At 38.7% G+C, this 12,393-nt stretch overlaps 1 protein-coding gene across 1 annotated transcript; it reads right to left on the bottom strand.

Moving 5' to 3' along the window:
* Window positions 1-1,307: 1,307 nt before the first annotated feature.
* LOC118557875 (gastrula zinc finger protein XlCGF49.1-like) lies at window positions 1,308-1,898 on the bottom strand (the record flags this gene model as incomplete). The annotated part of the gene is made up of 1 exon (XM_036128352.1): window positions 1,308-1,898. A coding segment is annotated over one exon (591 nt), but the record flags the coding sequence as incomplete, so codon positions are not given.
* Between the last annotated feature and the right edge of the window lie 10,495 nt (window positions 1,899-12,393).

Below are 12,393 nucleotides of genomic sequence, written 5' to 3' on the forward strand. Positions count from 1 at the left end.
AAAATACAAATTTTAACAATATAAGTACAAGTAAACAAGTAAGATTTCATCCAAAACAGCTGTTACGAAAGAAAAGGAAAATAAAGGGTGTAGCTCATATATCATGCAAACATTTCTGAAAACTTTAAGGCAGAATTATTTTCCAGTATCTTGACCAAGAAGTATATATTTAAATTGTTCAAAAATGCTTGAAAGTTTGCAGAAGTTTTAAAGAATCTGCACAGGGAGCAGAAATAAGAATCTGAGCAGGCAGAAAGATCTCTGTCAGGAGGGCATGTCAATTGGAACCAAAAAAAGACAGAAACAAAGTTTTACAAAGACTTGAGCATACTGTAGAGATTAAGGGGAAAGCAGTAGGCTGGTTTAAATCCTATCTGTTGGACAGATTACAATTTGTTCATGTTAATAATAAATCTTCTTCAAACTCTAGGGTCACCTGTGGAGTACCACGTGGTTCAGTCCTTGGACCAATTCTCTTTACTATATATATGCTTCCGATCGGCAAAATTATCAGACAGCATGGGATTAATTTCCACTGTTATGCTGATGACATTCAGCTATTTTTATCCATAAATCCTAATGAATCCAAACAATTACTTCAACTACAGGCATGTCTTGATGACATCAAAAGCTGGATGACTTTAAATTTCCTGCATTTAAATTCTGACAAGACAGAAGTTGTAATCTTAGGACCAGAGTCTTTAAAAAATAAACTTCTTAATCACTTAATCCGGATGCCATTAATCTGGCCTCTGGTAATAAAGTTAAAAATCTTGGTGTTGTTTTGGACCAAGACATGTCATTTAAATCCCATATTAAACAGGTTTCCAGAGTTTCCTTTTTTTTACCTCAGGAATATTGCCAAAATTAGAAACATTCTGTCCAGGAGTGATGCTGAAAAACTAGTCCATGCATTTGTTACTTGAAGGCTGGACTATTGTAATTTTTTACTAACTTTACTATCAGGAAATGCAGCTCAAAGTCTTTAGCTGATCCACAATGCTGCAGCAAGAGTTCTGATAAAAATCAACAAGAGGGATCATATTTCTCCAATAGAATTTAAAATTCTTCTTCTAACGTAAAAAGCCCTTAATAATCAAGTTCCATCATATATCAGAGCTCGGATCACAACAGAAAGGCTTCTGTTCTGTATGGATTCTCATGTGTGTGTTTAAATTTGATCTTTGGCTAAATCTATGTCCACATAGATTACAACAAAAAGGCTTCTCTCCTGTATGGATTCTCATGTGTCTGTTTAAATTTGATCTGTGGCTAAATCTATGTCCACATAGATCACAACAGAAAGGCTTCTGTTCTGTATGGATTCTCATGTGTGTGTTTAAAGTTGATTTTCGGCTAAATCTTTGTCCACATTGATCACAACAGAAAGTTTTTTGTCCTGTATGGATTATCATGTGTGCGTTTAAATTAGAATTTTGGTTAAATCTTTGTCCACATAGATCACAACAGAAAGGCTTTTGTCCTGTGTGGATTCTCATGTGTGTTTTTAAAGAGGATTTGTCGCTAAATTTGTGTCCACATAGATCACAACAGAAAGGCTTTTGTCCTGTATGGATTCTCATGTGTGTGTTTAAATGTGATTTTTGGCTAAATCTTTGACCACATAGATCACAACAGAAAGGCTTTAGTCCTGTATGGATTCTCATGTGTGTTTTTAAATTGGATTTTTTGTTAAATCTTTGTCCACATAGATCACAACAGAAAGGCTTTTGTCCTGAGTGGATCGTTATGTGTGAGTTTAAAGCTGATTTGTGGCTAAATGTGTGTCCACATAGATCACAACAGAAAGGCTTTTGTCCTGCGTGGATCATTATGTGTCTGTTTAAAGCTGATTTGTGGCTAAATTTGTGTCCACATAGATCACAACAGAAAGGCTTGTGTCCTGTATGGATTCTCATGTGTGTTTTTAAATAGGATTTTTTGTTAAATCTTTGTCCACATAGATCACAACAGAAAGGCTTTTGTCCTGAGTGGATCGTTATGTGTTCGTTTAAAGCTGATTTGTGGCTAAATTTGTGTCCACATAGATCACAACAGAAAGGCTTCTCTCCTGTATGGATTTTCATGTGTATTTTTAAACCATATTTTCTGATAAACATTTTACCACAGTCTTTGCAGCTAAACTTCAATTCTGGCTGGACTTTCCTTTGAGACTCCACATTTTTCTTCTTTGTAGAACATGTCTTAAGTCCAGAGTCTGATAAGTGTTTCAGGACAGAGAGAGGGTTTCCTACATCACTGTCCTCTTCATCCTCCTCACTGTCTTCAGCCTCTGAAGAAGTGGAAGCATCTCCATGATCTTGTATCCTGATGGATTCTTCTCCATCATTCTCTTCTGGAAGCTCTCTGCCTTTAATCTGGTCTTGATAAAGCTGTGAGAGCAGCAGAGACTGTTCATCATCCAGACTCTTTATGGGAGGAGCAGCGACTGGAAACCTGATGGCATTAATCACCTCCTTCCCATTGAGCTGCTCTCCTGGCAGACTGATGTAGACTCCCTCCTGTTCCTCCTTGATGTGGGGGGGCTTTGGGTCATGCAGGTCATCAGGAGGTCTGTGGTCTAAAGAAGCTTCTTCTTTAACAATCAGCTTCTGCTTAACATCTGCAGAAAACATTGAAAAACATTATGCATATTAGAAAGTATTTTAATGTCAGCTTAAACTGAGGCACATTTTAATATACATTTAGATAATTTAGTAGTTCATATTTTTGATGCAACTACAACTTCTTCTAACAGATATCCTCCACTCAGAAACACACCCGCTGAAAAGCCGACTCTGGTGATTGGGAGCGCTATAGTCAGAAACGTGGCACTAGAGACACCAGGGATCATAGTCGAATCTTTCCTAAAACTGCTGGCTAAGGATAAGCGTAAATACAGTAAGATTGTTATTCACTCTGGCGGTTATGACACCCTGTTACGCCAGACAGAGGTGACTAAAGTTGGTGCTGCTTTGTTGTGTAAGTTAGCTAAAACAATGTCGGACTCCGTAATTTTCTCTGGTCCCCTGCCTGATCTGACCAGTGATGACATGTTTAGCCGCATGTCATCATTCAACCACTGGTTGTCTAGGTGGTGTCCTGAAAACTACGTGGGCTACATTGATAACTAGAGAACTTTTTAAGCAAAACCTGGTCTGATCCGGAAAGACGGCATCCATCCCACTTTGGATGGTGCAGTTCTTTTTTCTTGGAATCTGGCCGGATTTATTAGTTCTCGTAAATGCTGACAACCCAGGGTCCAGACCAGGAAGCAGAGCTGTAGTTTACAGGGCAGTCATAAGCAGCCGGTCAAAGGCAGCAAATCGTAGTCTATAGCAGCTCTTGCCGCCGCCTACATTTCCCGATTATAGACTAGTTCACGCGTGACATCCGCGCTACATCCGGGTCCCGCTGGTAGGCAAAAATAGAACTGTTCTCGTCTACTACCATGACAAACGGGGTGAATTCGAGCATATTTTTAGTCCATTTATTTTTGGGATCTAAAAAATCCTACGACTTGTTGTGCTGCCGGTTGCACAAAGAGGCATTCCAAATCGTCGGATGTACGTTTCTTTCGTTTACCGAAGGACGAAGAAAGAAATGGATAATTTCAATGAAAAGGATGCAGGCAGACACTCCCAATGGACTGTGGGAGCCATCATACCACGACAGAATTTGCAGTCTACACTTCATCTTCAGTAAATACAACTTAATTTTACACTAGTCATTGTTCTACTTATAGAATATAGAATATTTGGACTAAGAGCAAACACAAAAGAAGTTGCTTACTTAGGTGTGCGGTTACAATAATATTAGGTAATAAATAATTTTGCTTCAAATACAGAAGTTTGTTGATTTGATTGTACGCTAATCATTTAATAGTCAATGTTGTCTATATGAACAGCGATTTTACACTACACAAGGTTGAGGCTCACCCTTGTGCACCATGGGAGAATAATTGGGTTTAACAAAGCAACCAGGGCAAAAAACCCATTTATGACCATCAAATAAACCACCAGCCCATTTCATAGACTGTTTTAGCACAAGCTGCATTTTATGTAAATGCCACATGCTACATTTGTCCTTCTACATATTTTATTTTCAAGGACGTTCATTTATTATTCTATTTAATTATATCATTAAGATTTTCTAATATTTCTTCGAAGAGTCAAATACGGTGTTACTTTAAATAATACTTTTTATTTCTTCTGAGGTTTTTTTAGAGTGTCCTTTAGGGATGCTCATGTCTTGTTTTTCCTATAACTGTTTTCAATTTAAGTCTGTCTCTTATCTCTCTTTGTGTCTCACCAACATTTAATTTTGGTTACATAACAATAAAGACTTTTGAGTCCTGAAAAGTTAGTTTACAGCCCTGCTCCTCTGTCATATATAGTACCTTCAAGCCGATTTCATTAGCAAATTAAAAGTTAAATCAATAAATTATTACCATCAGATGAAATTGTATTGTGACTTAGAGGGCTGGTTAATGATTCATAATCCAAGGGTCCATCTAAACACTTGTTCTGATTAACTCATGAACTTACAGCGCAGCATGTGGAGGATGGAGCCGCAGCGCTGTGCAGCACAGAACCTTTTAGGTGTCGGTGTTTCCACACTTTAAACCAGAGCAATTGTCAGATATTGTAATGCCTTACCCTGCTGTTGAGCTCATATCATCCTCATCAATGACTCCATGTTTCAGCTCCTGCAGGCCACATTTTATTCCTACTTGCTTTTATTCTGTTTTATTTTGCTATATTTTAATCATGTAAAGCACTTTGCATTGTCTTTGTACTGAATTGTGCTATACAAATAAATTTACCTTGCCTTGTGATAAAACTCACTAGAAATAATAGTCAAAGAAAAATTGGAAATCAATGGTTTAAATAAGAAACACACATTAACACAAAGAGATAAAACAGTTGAATATTTAAATAGAAATATATTTGTAGCCGTTTAGTTCGTCAATTATCGAATAGATTTATTTATTATTTTGTTTAATTTAATGGCGTATAACTATATATTTTAGCACCTTTTAGCCCACTTTTTCTTTTATCCACTTATAAATGTATTCTTTATATTTTCTGAATTATGGCAGGATTGACCTTCCATAGGCAACAGCCAGAAAAAAACGTGTCACCATCTTTGTTGACAAGATCAACCAAGAAGCTTGTTTGGAGAAACTTTCCCAGACAGGCAGATCATTGAAACGTTAAACAAACGGTGCTACCTCCATGTGCTACATGCTAAACTAGCATTAGCACCTCCATGTGCCACATGCTAAGCTAGCATTAGCACCTCCTATGCTACATGCTAAGCTAGCATTAGCAGCTCCTAAGCAGAGCTGCAGGCTTAGCCAGTTTTCTGGGGGAAAGCCTGCGACGAGTTGTGATGAAGAGGAGGAATCCATCAGCTGCTGAAAACGGCTCCTAAACTTTAGCTCCATCCACACAGTTAGCATGAAGAAGGAAATCTCCAAACCTGATGGGTGCAGCAGAACTCTGGGCTGGAAAACATCCCCCATCATTGGTGTCTCCTCTGCTGCGTCCTGCCGCTCTTTGAGCTCCTGCTTCCCTCCAGTTTCTCCGCTGTGCCTCCAGCTGCTGGACTTCTTTCCAGACTTCATCACCTGCAGCAGCTGCTGCTCTCTTCCAGCCTCACCAACACTCCCGCTTCTGGCCTCACAGCAACACAAGGACAAAGAACCCGGAAGTGTCTTCTTCTTCTTCTTCTTCTTCTTCTTCTTTTGTTATTTATTGGCGGATGGCAACTGACTCAAGGTGCATTTACCGCCACCTACCAGACTGGAGTGTGGTCTTCAATGATCCCAGAGGGAAATTAGAATTAATAATGCATACCTCAATGGTATACTAGAATGCGCAAATTAGTATCCATACACACTCTAAATACGATTAAAAAAGCCAGTGTTTTTTAAAAATCGAATTAATTGAATTCTAACTAAATTAGATTTATTTCCTAAAAGATTTATGATCGAAAATCCTATCTTCTCTCTATTTAGTACTGACTTTAAATGCTGACGTTCCTCTGAATACTTATTACACTCAACTAATACATGTTCCACTGTATGATTACAGTAATTACAAGTGCCTGTTTCATGTTTCCCTATTCTAAAAAGAGACCTATTAAGTCCAGTGTGACCAATTCTAAGTCGAGATATGACTACCTCTTCCTTCCTCCTTCCATTCATACAACTATTACCCCCCACAGTCTTTTGAATTTTATATAAATCTCTACCAGTGTCATTACTAACCCGGAAGTGATCAACGCGGCTGCGCATTAGGCTTCTCCGTCGTTTCGGAAGAGGGGGAGGGGGAGGGGGTCACGAAACCGGAAATTGATTTTTTTATTGACCAATTTCAAAATACAAATTTCAACAACATAAGTACAAGTAAACGAGGAAACAAGATGGCGGAATGAGTAGCACTTTTAGCAGGTTCTGAAAGGAAAAATTAAGTTTTTCCTAAAAAAAATGTAATTCTAGAATTAACAACTAACCCAAAGAAACATTTAGACCTTAACCAAACTACAAGTAAGCTTTCAAGACTCCAGCTGCAGATAAAAGAAGAAGAAAAGAAAGTATTGACCGGGGTCATGGAGAAAGCAAAGAAAAAACAAGCTAGTCTCCAAGACCATGATTACAACTTGAGAGGACTGAAAGAGGCGTGTGAGGAAGAAGACTTTCCAGTGTTCGAAGACACGGAAGAGAACGCGGTAACTCCTTTAAATGAACACACCCCACTCCCTAGCCCTGACCCCAAAAGACTTGAAAGTGGAAGAGGCCAGACGGAACGGGAGAAAGGTTTTCCTGAAGGAGGGAAATGCTATCATTGATCTTAACCTGATAAATGGACAAAAAAAAAAAAAGAAAGAAAAGCAAGTGCCTTTGTCTCAGGTAACATGTTACGAAAAATGCTTTTACATTGCCTCAAAAGGTGTCGATTATTGGTTTTTCAGTAAAGATATAATTTAAAATAATTATACTAATACTTTTAAAGTAAATGTTAGATTCTGTAAAACATTTTTAGTTAGGAAAAAACAAGGGAGAGGAAAGGGTGAAGGCTGCCATAGACCTGTTTTTTGTTTATTTTTTGCTTATTGCCTTAAAAGAAGACATACTTAAAGTCAAACTGTTTAAAACAGTGGAGTTTAAAAAAATGATTGGGGTTCATTTAATAAATATTTCCAATTTAGGACTTTATTAACATTGCTGCGTCTAGTTTAAGTTAAAAAAGGCGTATTCAGGAGTTTTTTCAAAGTTATGTCTTTATCTTTTGTTTCCATAAATGTTCGAGGTTAAAAACTATTGTTAAACGCAAGGCTTTCTTTTTATTTTGTAAGGAACAACAGGCAAATAGTTTTTTTCTACAAGAGACACACTCAGAGATAACAGATGAAACATTTTGGAAACAGCAATGGGGAGATGAAATATTTTTCTCTCATGGAACTTCTCACTCTGCTGGAGTGATGGTGCTTTTCAACAAATTTCCAGGAAAAGTGATCGTACACAAAAGTGACACAGATGGACATTGGCTTATAATGGTAGTAGAGATGCATGATCAAAGATATATTCTACTCTGTGTATGGTTATAACAACTGAACAATTAACAGGGTCATGATGGCAAATCTAAGTTACCTCATAAATGACTGGAAAGTTACTTTTATGACAGAAAAAGTGGTAACGGGTGGTGATTACAACATAGCTCCTAATTTATGGCTTGATCATAAACCTCATAGAGGTCAGCATCCTGAATATGATGATATTTTAACCAATCTGTGTGCATCAACACACACAGTGGATTACTGAAGAATTTCCAGCCCTACATCTGTAAAATATACCTGTTTAAAAATGAACTAAAAATCTTCTATTCATCTTTATCCTTGTTAGCTGACAAATATGGACATATACAAAAACTTTGTAGTGACATGTCACAATTTCTTGTGCTTTAACTCACGTCGTGACCTGGCCACTATCCTGCAAGAAGAATGGCTTAAAATCCCTCTGACCACTGTGCAGGACTTGTATATATGTCATTCCCAAGACAAATTGACGCTGTATTGGCCGCAAAAGGAGGACCTACACCATACTAATACTTGAAATTTTCGACTTAAAGAATTGGTTTGTGATTAATTTGAATGTGGAAGTTTTCTATAGATTTCTGTTGAAGCAAAAAGTACATGGAGACCATTTTGGAGCAATTTAAAGACAGACGGTTATCTTGAAGCCACTGAGAAACACCGACCATTTGTCTGTTCAGCAGCTCTGTAGCTTTATCTGGAGTCTTTGCTCATACATCGATGACAGTGTCATCAATATACAGCTGGCACTCAGCTTCTGCACAGATATGTGGGAGTTTATTGGTATAAAGATAAAAAGCAATGGTCCCAGGTCTTCTCCCATTATTCAGACATACTCCATGTTTTGCTTCCAATCATTCCTTAGTTACACCCATAAAACAGCAGTAACCAATTTTGTGGGTTAGGGAGTTTTTGAGAGAGAGACCCCAATGTGTGTGTTAATAAAATCCTTTCCAACTGTCTTGTCTTGAACACTGGCGTACCACTGTGTGTTATCACCTCTCCTATTCTCCCTGCACACAAATGAGTTGCAAAGGCTTCTCTCTTACCAAATATGCTGATTCTCTTATTAAGTATGCCCATGATATGGCCCTGGTTGCTGGCCGGCAGGATCCTTGGTGTCCCTCTTACTCCCATCCAGATTCACATGACCGACCCTCTCCACCATAAATTTGTCATGATGTCATCAGGAAGGAGGCTCAGAGTTCCCTTAGCTATAAAAGTCGGTTATTAGAAATTGTTTGTGTCATCTGCAGTGGATACCCTGAATCAGAGTATCTCTAAAGGCCCGTTTACACTACACCTAAAAACCGAGCCATGCCGAGACCGGTCCGAGCTTGGTCCAGTTAACTGAGATAAATGCAGCCGTTTACACACACAGGAGTTATCTCGGTTATGGTTCCTTGGTTGCTCCTCGCCTCCTAGTGGCGATCTGCGTTACTACCGCTCTCTGGGATTGAAGGCGGGACCGAGCAAATCAAAATGGCGGCACCCGTCACATTCAGGATGTTATTGTTAGACAGATTCGGCTTTTGGGACGTGGATAAGACAAATGAACGTCTAATAAGGATTTACAGACGCGGGAAACAACAACAGACGCTGAGGTTCATAAGCAGAGTCATCTCTGGAAACTGTGTGGCACGGTAAGGAAGCTAGTATTATTATGAATGTCTGAAATTTGTCTGAATGGAGCGTGAATCGGGACGTGCAGCCAGACACGCCGGGAAACCCGCGGACAGTCAGCTGACTGTAAGGTGATGACGCGGTCTGCTCATGCGCTCCTCGTTATCAGGGAACCGGGATAAAAAAAACCAGTCCGAGACCTGGTGGGGAACTGGTCTGCAGTTAGCGCGGTCCGGTTATCGTTAGCGCGGTCTGGTTCAGTCTGCTGACCATTTAAGGCCCGTTTACGCTACACTTTTTTAACCGAGCCGAGACCAGTCCGAGCTCGGTAGCCGAGATAACTCCTGTGTGTGTAAACGGCTGCATTTATCTCAGTTAACTGGACCAAGCTCGGACCGGTCTCGGCATGGCTCGGTTTTTAGGTGAAGTGTAAACGGGCCTTTACACACAAGAGTTATCTCGGTTACCGAGCTCGGACTGGTCTCGGCTCGGTTAAAAAAGTGTAGTGTAAACGGGCCTTAAGTGAACTCTGCTGCTGCTGCTGAATCATATTGTATCTATTCTTTTTATTGTGATTATTTATGGATTGTATTTAGTGTCTGTTTAATATGATGGATGACTGTCAAGATGCTAAAGGCAAATTTCCATTATGTTTTAAACCACTGGAGAATAAAGTCTTCTTACCTTGTCCTGTCCTCAGGACAGAAAATGTGGTACCAAATTTTGTATATAAAGATGTTATTGCTTGTCAAAAGATGAGGAACTCTTGTGTAAGAATATTTTTGTTATTGGAAAATTTTATATACGCAAGTGCAGATTCTTTAAAACTTCTCCAAACTTTCAAGCATTTTTGAGTGATATAAAATATCTCTACGCCTTGGTTAAGATACTGGAAGATAATACTGCCTTAAAGTTTTCAGAAATGTTAACACAAAATTTGAGCTACACCCCTGTGATTTTTATTTTCCTTTTTTTCCCAACAGCTGTTTTGGATGACATTGTATGTTTACTTGTACTTATGTTGTTGAAATTTGTATCTTGAAATTGTTCAATAAATAAAATCAATTTCCTACTCCGTGGGCCCCACAGACATCATATACAGTCAGGTCCATAAATATTGGGACATCAACACAATTCAAATCTTTTTGGCTCTATACACCACCACAATGGATTTGAAATGAAACAAACAAGATGTGCTTTATCTGCAGACTTTCAGCTTTAATTTGAGGGTATTTACATCCAAATCAGATGAACGGTGTAGGAATTACAACAGTGTGTATATGTGCCTGCCACATTTTAAGGGACCAAAAGTAATGGGACAGATTAATAATCATAAATCAAACTTTTACTTTTTAATACTTGGTTGCAAATCCTTTGCAGTCAATTACAGCCTGAAGTCTGAAACGCATAGACAGGGTTTCATCCCTGGTGATGCTCTGCCAGGCCTCTACTGCAACATTCTTCAGTTTCTGCTTGATCTTGGGGCATGTTCCCTTCAGTTTTGTCTTCAGCAAGTGAAATGCATGCTCAATCGGATTCAGGTCAGGTGATTGACTTGGCCATTGCATAACATTCCACTTATTTCCCTTAAAAAACTCTTTGGTTGCTTTCGCAGTATGTTTTGGGTCATTGTCCATCTGCACTGTAAAGCGCCGTCCAATGAGTTCTGGAATCAAATCCATTGTGGTGGTGTATAGAGCCAAAAAGATTAGAATTGTGTTGATGTCCCAATATTTATGGACCTGACTGTACGTAGACGCGTCATTGGGCGCAGGTTCGCACGTCAACGTCACCGCCATATTGTATGTGGCAGAAAAAAGTTAAATTCTGTTGTAGTGAACGTGGATCAGAGAAGATGCCTCATTCCTGTGCTGCGTGGAAATGTATTCTGGCTGATTTCACTACTTGTATCTGCCTTCTAAACTAAGGCTGCACCATGTTGCAAAACTGGACACACTAAAGCTGCAGAGTGGTAACACTAGGAAAAAGCTGTGCAAGACCATTCTTGTTCAAGGTTTTTAGCTTGCATACAGTACAGACTATTGTATTTAGATATAGATGTGCATATATAGATTTTCAAGTATTATAAATAAGACAAATAAATAGCTGTGTGATTTTATATATATATATATATATATATATATATATATATGTGTGTGTGTGTGTGTGTGTGTGTGTGTGTGTGTGTGTGTGTGTGTGTGTGTGTGTGTGTATATTTGTGTGTGTATATGTGTTATGAATATAAGGATCAATTTGTTAAATCTAAACATTGTGGTCTTCATTATTTAATAAAACCGTGTCACATGTGAAACTTTAGGAACACAGTTTTTGGGAGAGTATTAAAGAGGGTAAAATTACTAATATCAGAAAAAAGACCTAGGACAATAAAGTAAAAAAAAATAAACATAAAAGTGATAACGTTATGAGAAAAACGTCATATTATGAGAATTAAGAGGGAACATTTCCAGAATGTTCACAGTTTGCAGAATTATTTCACTCTTGGAGTAATAGGGCCAGGTTAGATTATTTTAAATATTTTTATTCTTTAGGAGAATACATTCAGGAGAATGAAGCTAAAGGGATACGAAAATAAACTTGTAATATTACAAAAAAAATACTACGAATACAAAGTATATTCAGAGATTAAAGTCCCTCTGATACTGTTTAAGTGACTGAGTAACTGCAGATTTACCACATTTAAGATGGCGGACGCTCTGACGCATCGCAGCATAGGCAGAACCCGCCCAATGACGCGTCTACTCTTATATTATGTCTATGGCAAAACCTGTAAAGTCACGTGACCAATACAGGAACTGTTTCAAACTGACTTTTTTTTTTATAGAAATAAGTTTTCTTATAGGGCTTGGTCGTCATGACGTATTACTTTGTGTGGCCGCCATATTGAAAGCCTCCGCGGCTCCGCCCCCGCTACTCAGACTACTGCCTATGACTACCGCGTACTGTACTCCCTCTCTCAGCCGTGTTTTAATTTGATTAATTTTACCTTAACTTGATTTCAACCATGGTAAACCGTTGCTGTGTTGTGGGCTGTAACAGCGCAACACATGATCGCCATGGGAAAAACATAGAAAATGGGTTAACTTTCCACCGCTTTCCTGCCTGAAGGCGCAACCACGGAGAACAAGTGTCAGAGATAACAAAGAGTCGTCG

This window comes from Fundulus heteroclitus, chromosome 24 (genome assembly GCF_011125445.2).
Source record: "Fundulus heteroclitus isolate FHET01 chromosome 24, MU-UCD_Fhet_4.1, whole genome shotgun sequence".
In the NCBI taxonomy this organism is placed as follows: Eukaryota; Metazoa; Chordata; class Actinopteri; order Cyprinodontiformes; family Fundulidae; genus Fundulus; species Fundulus heteroclitus.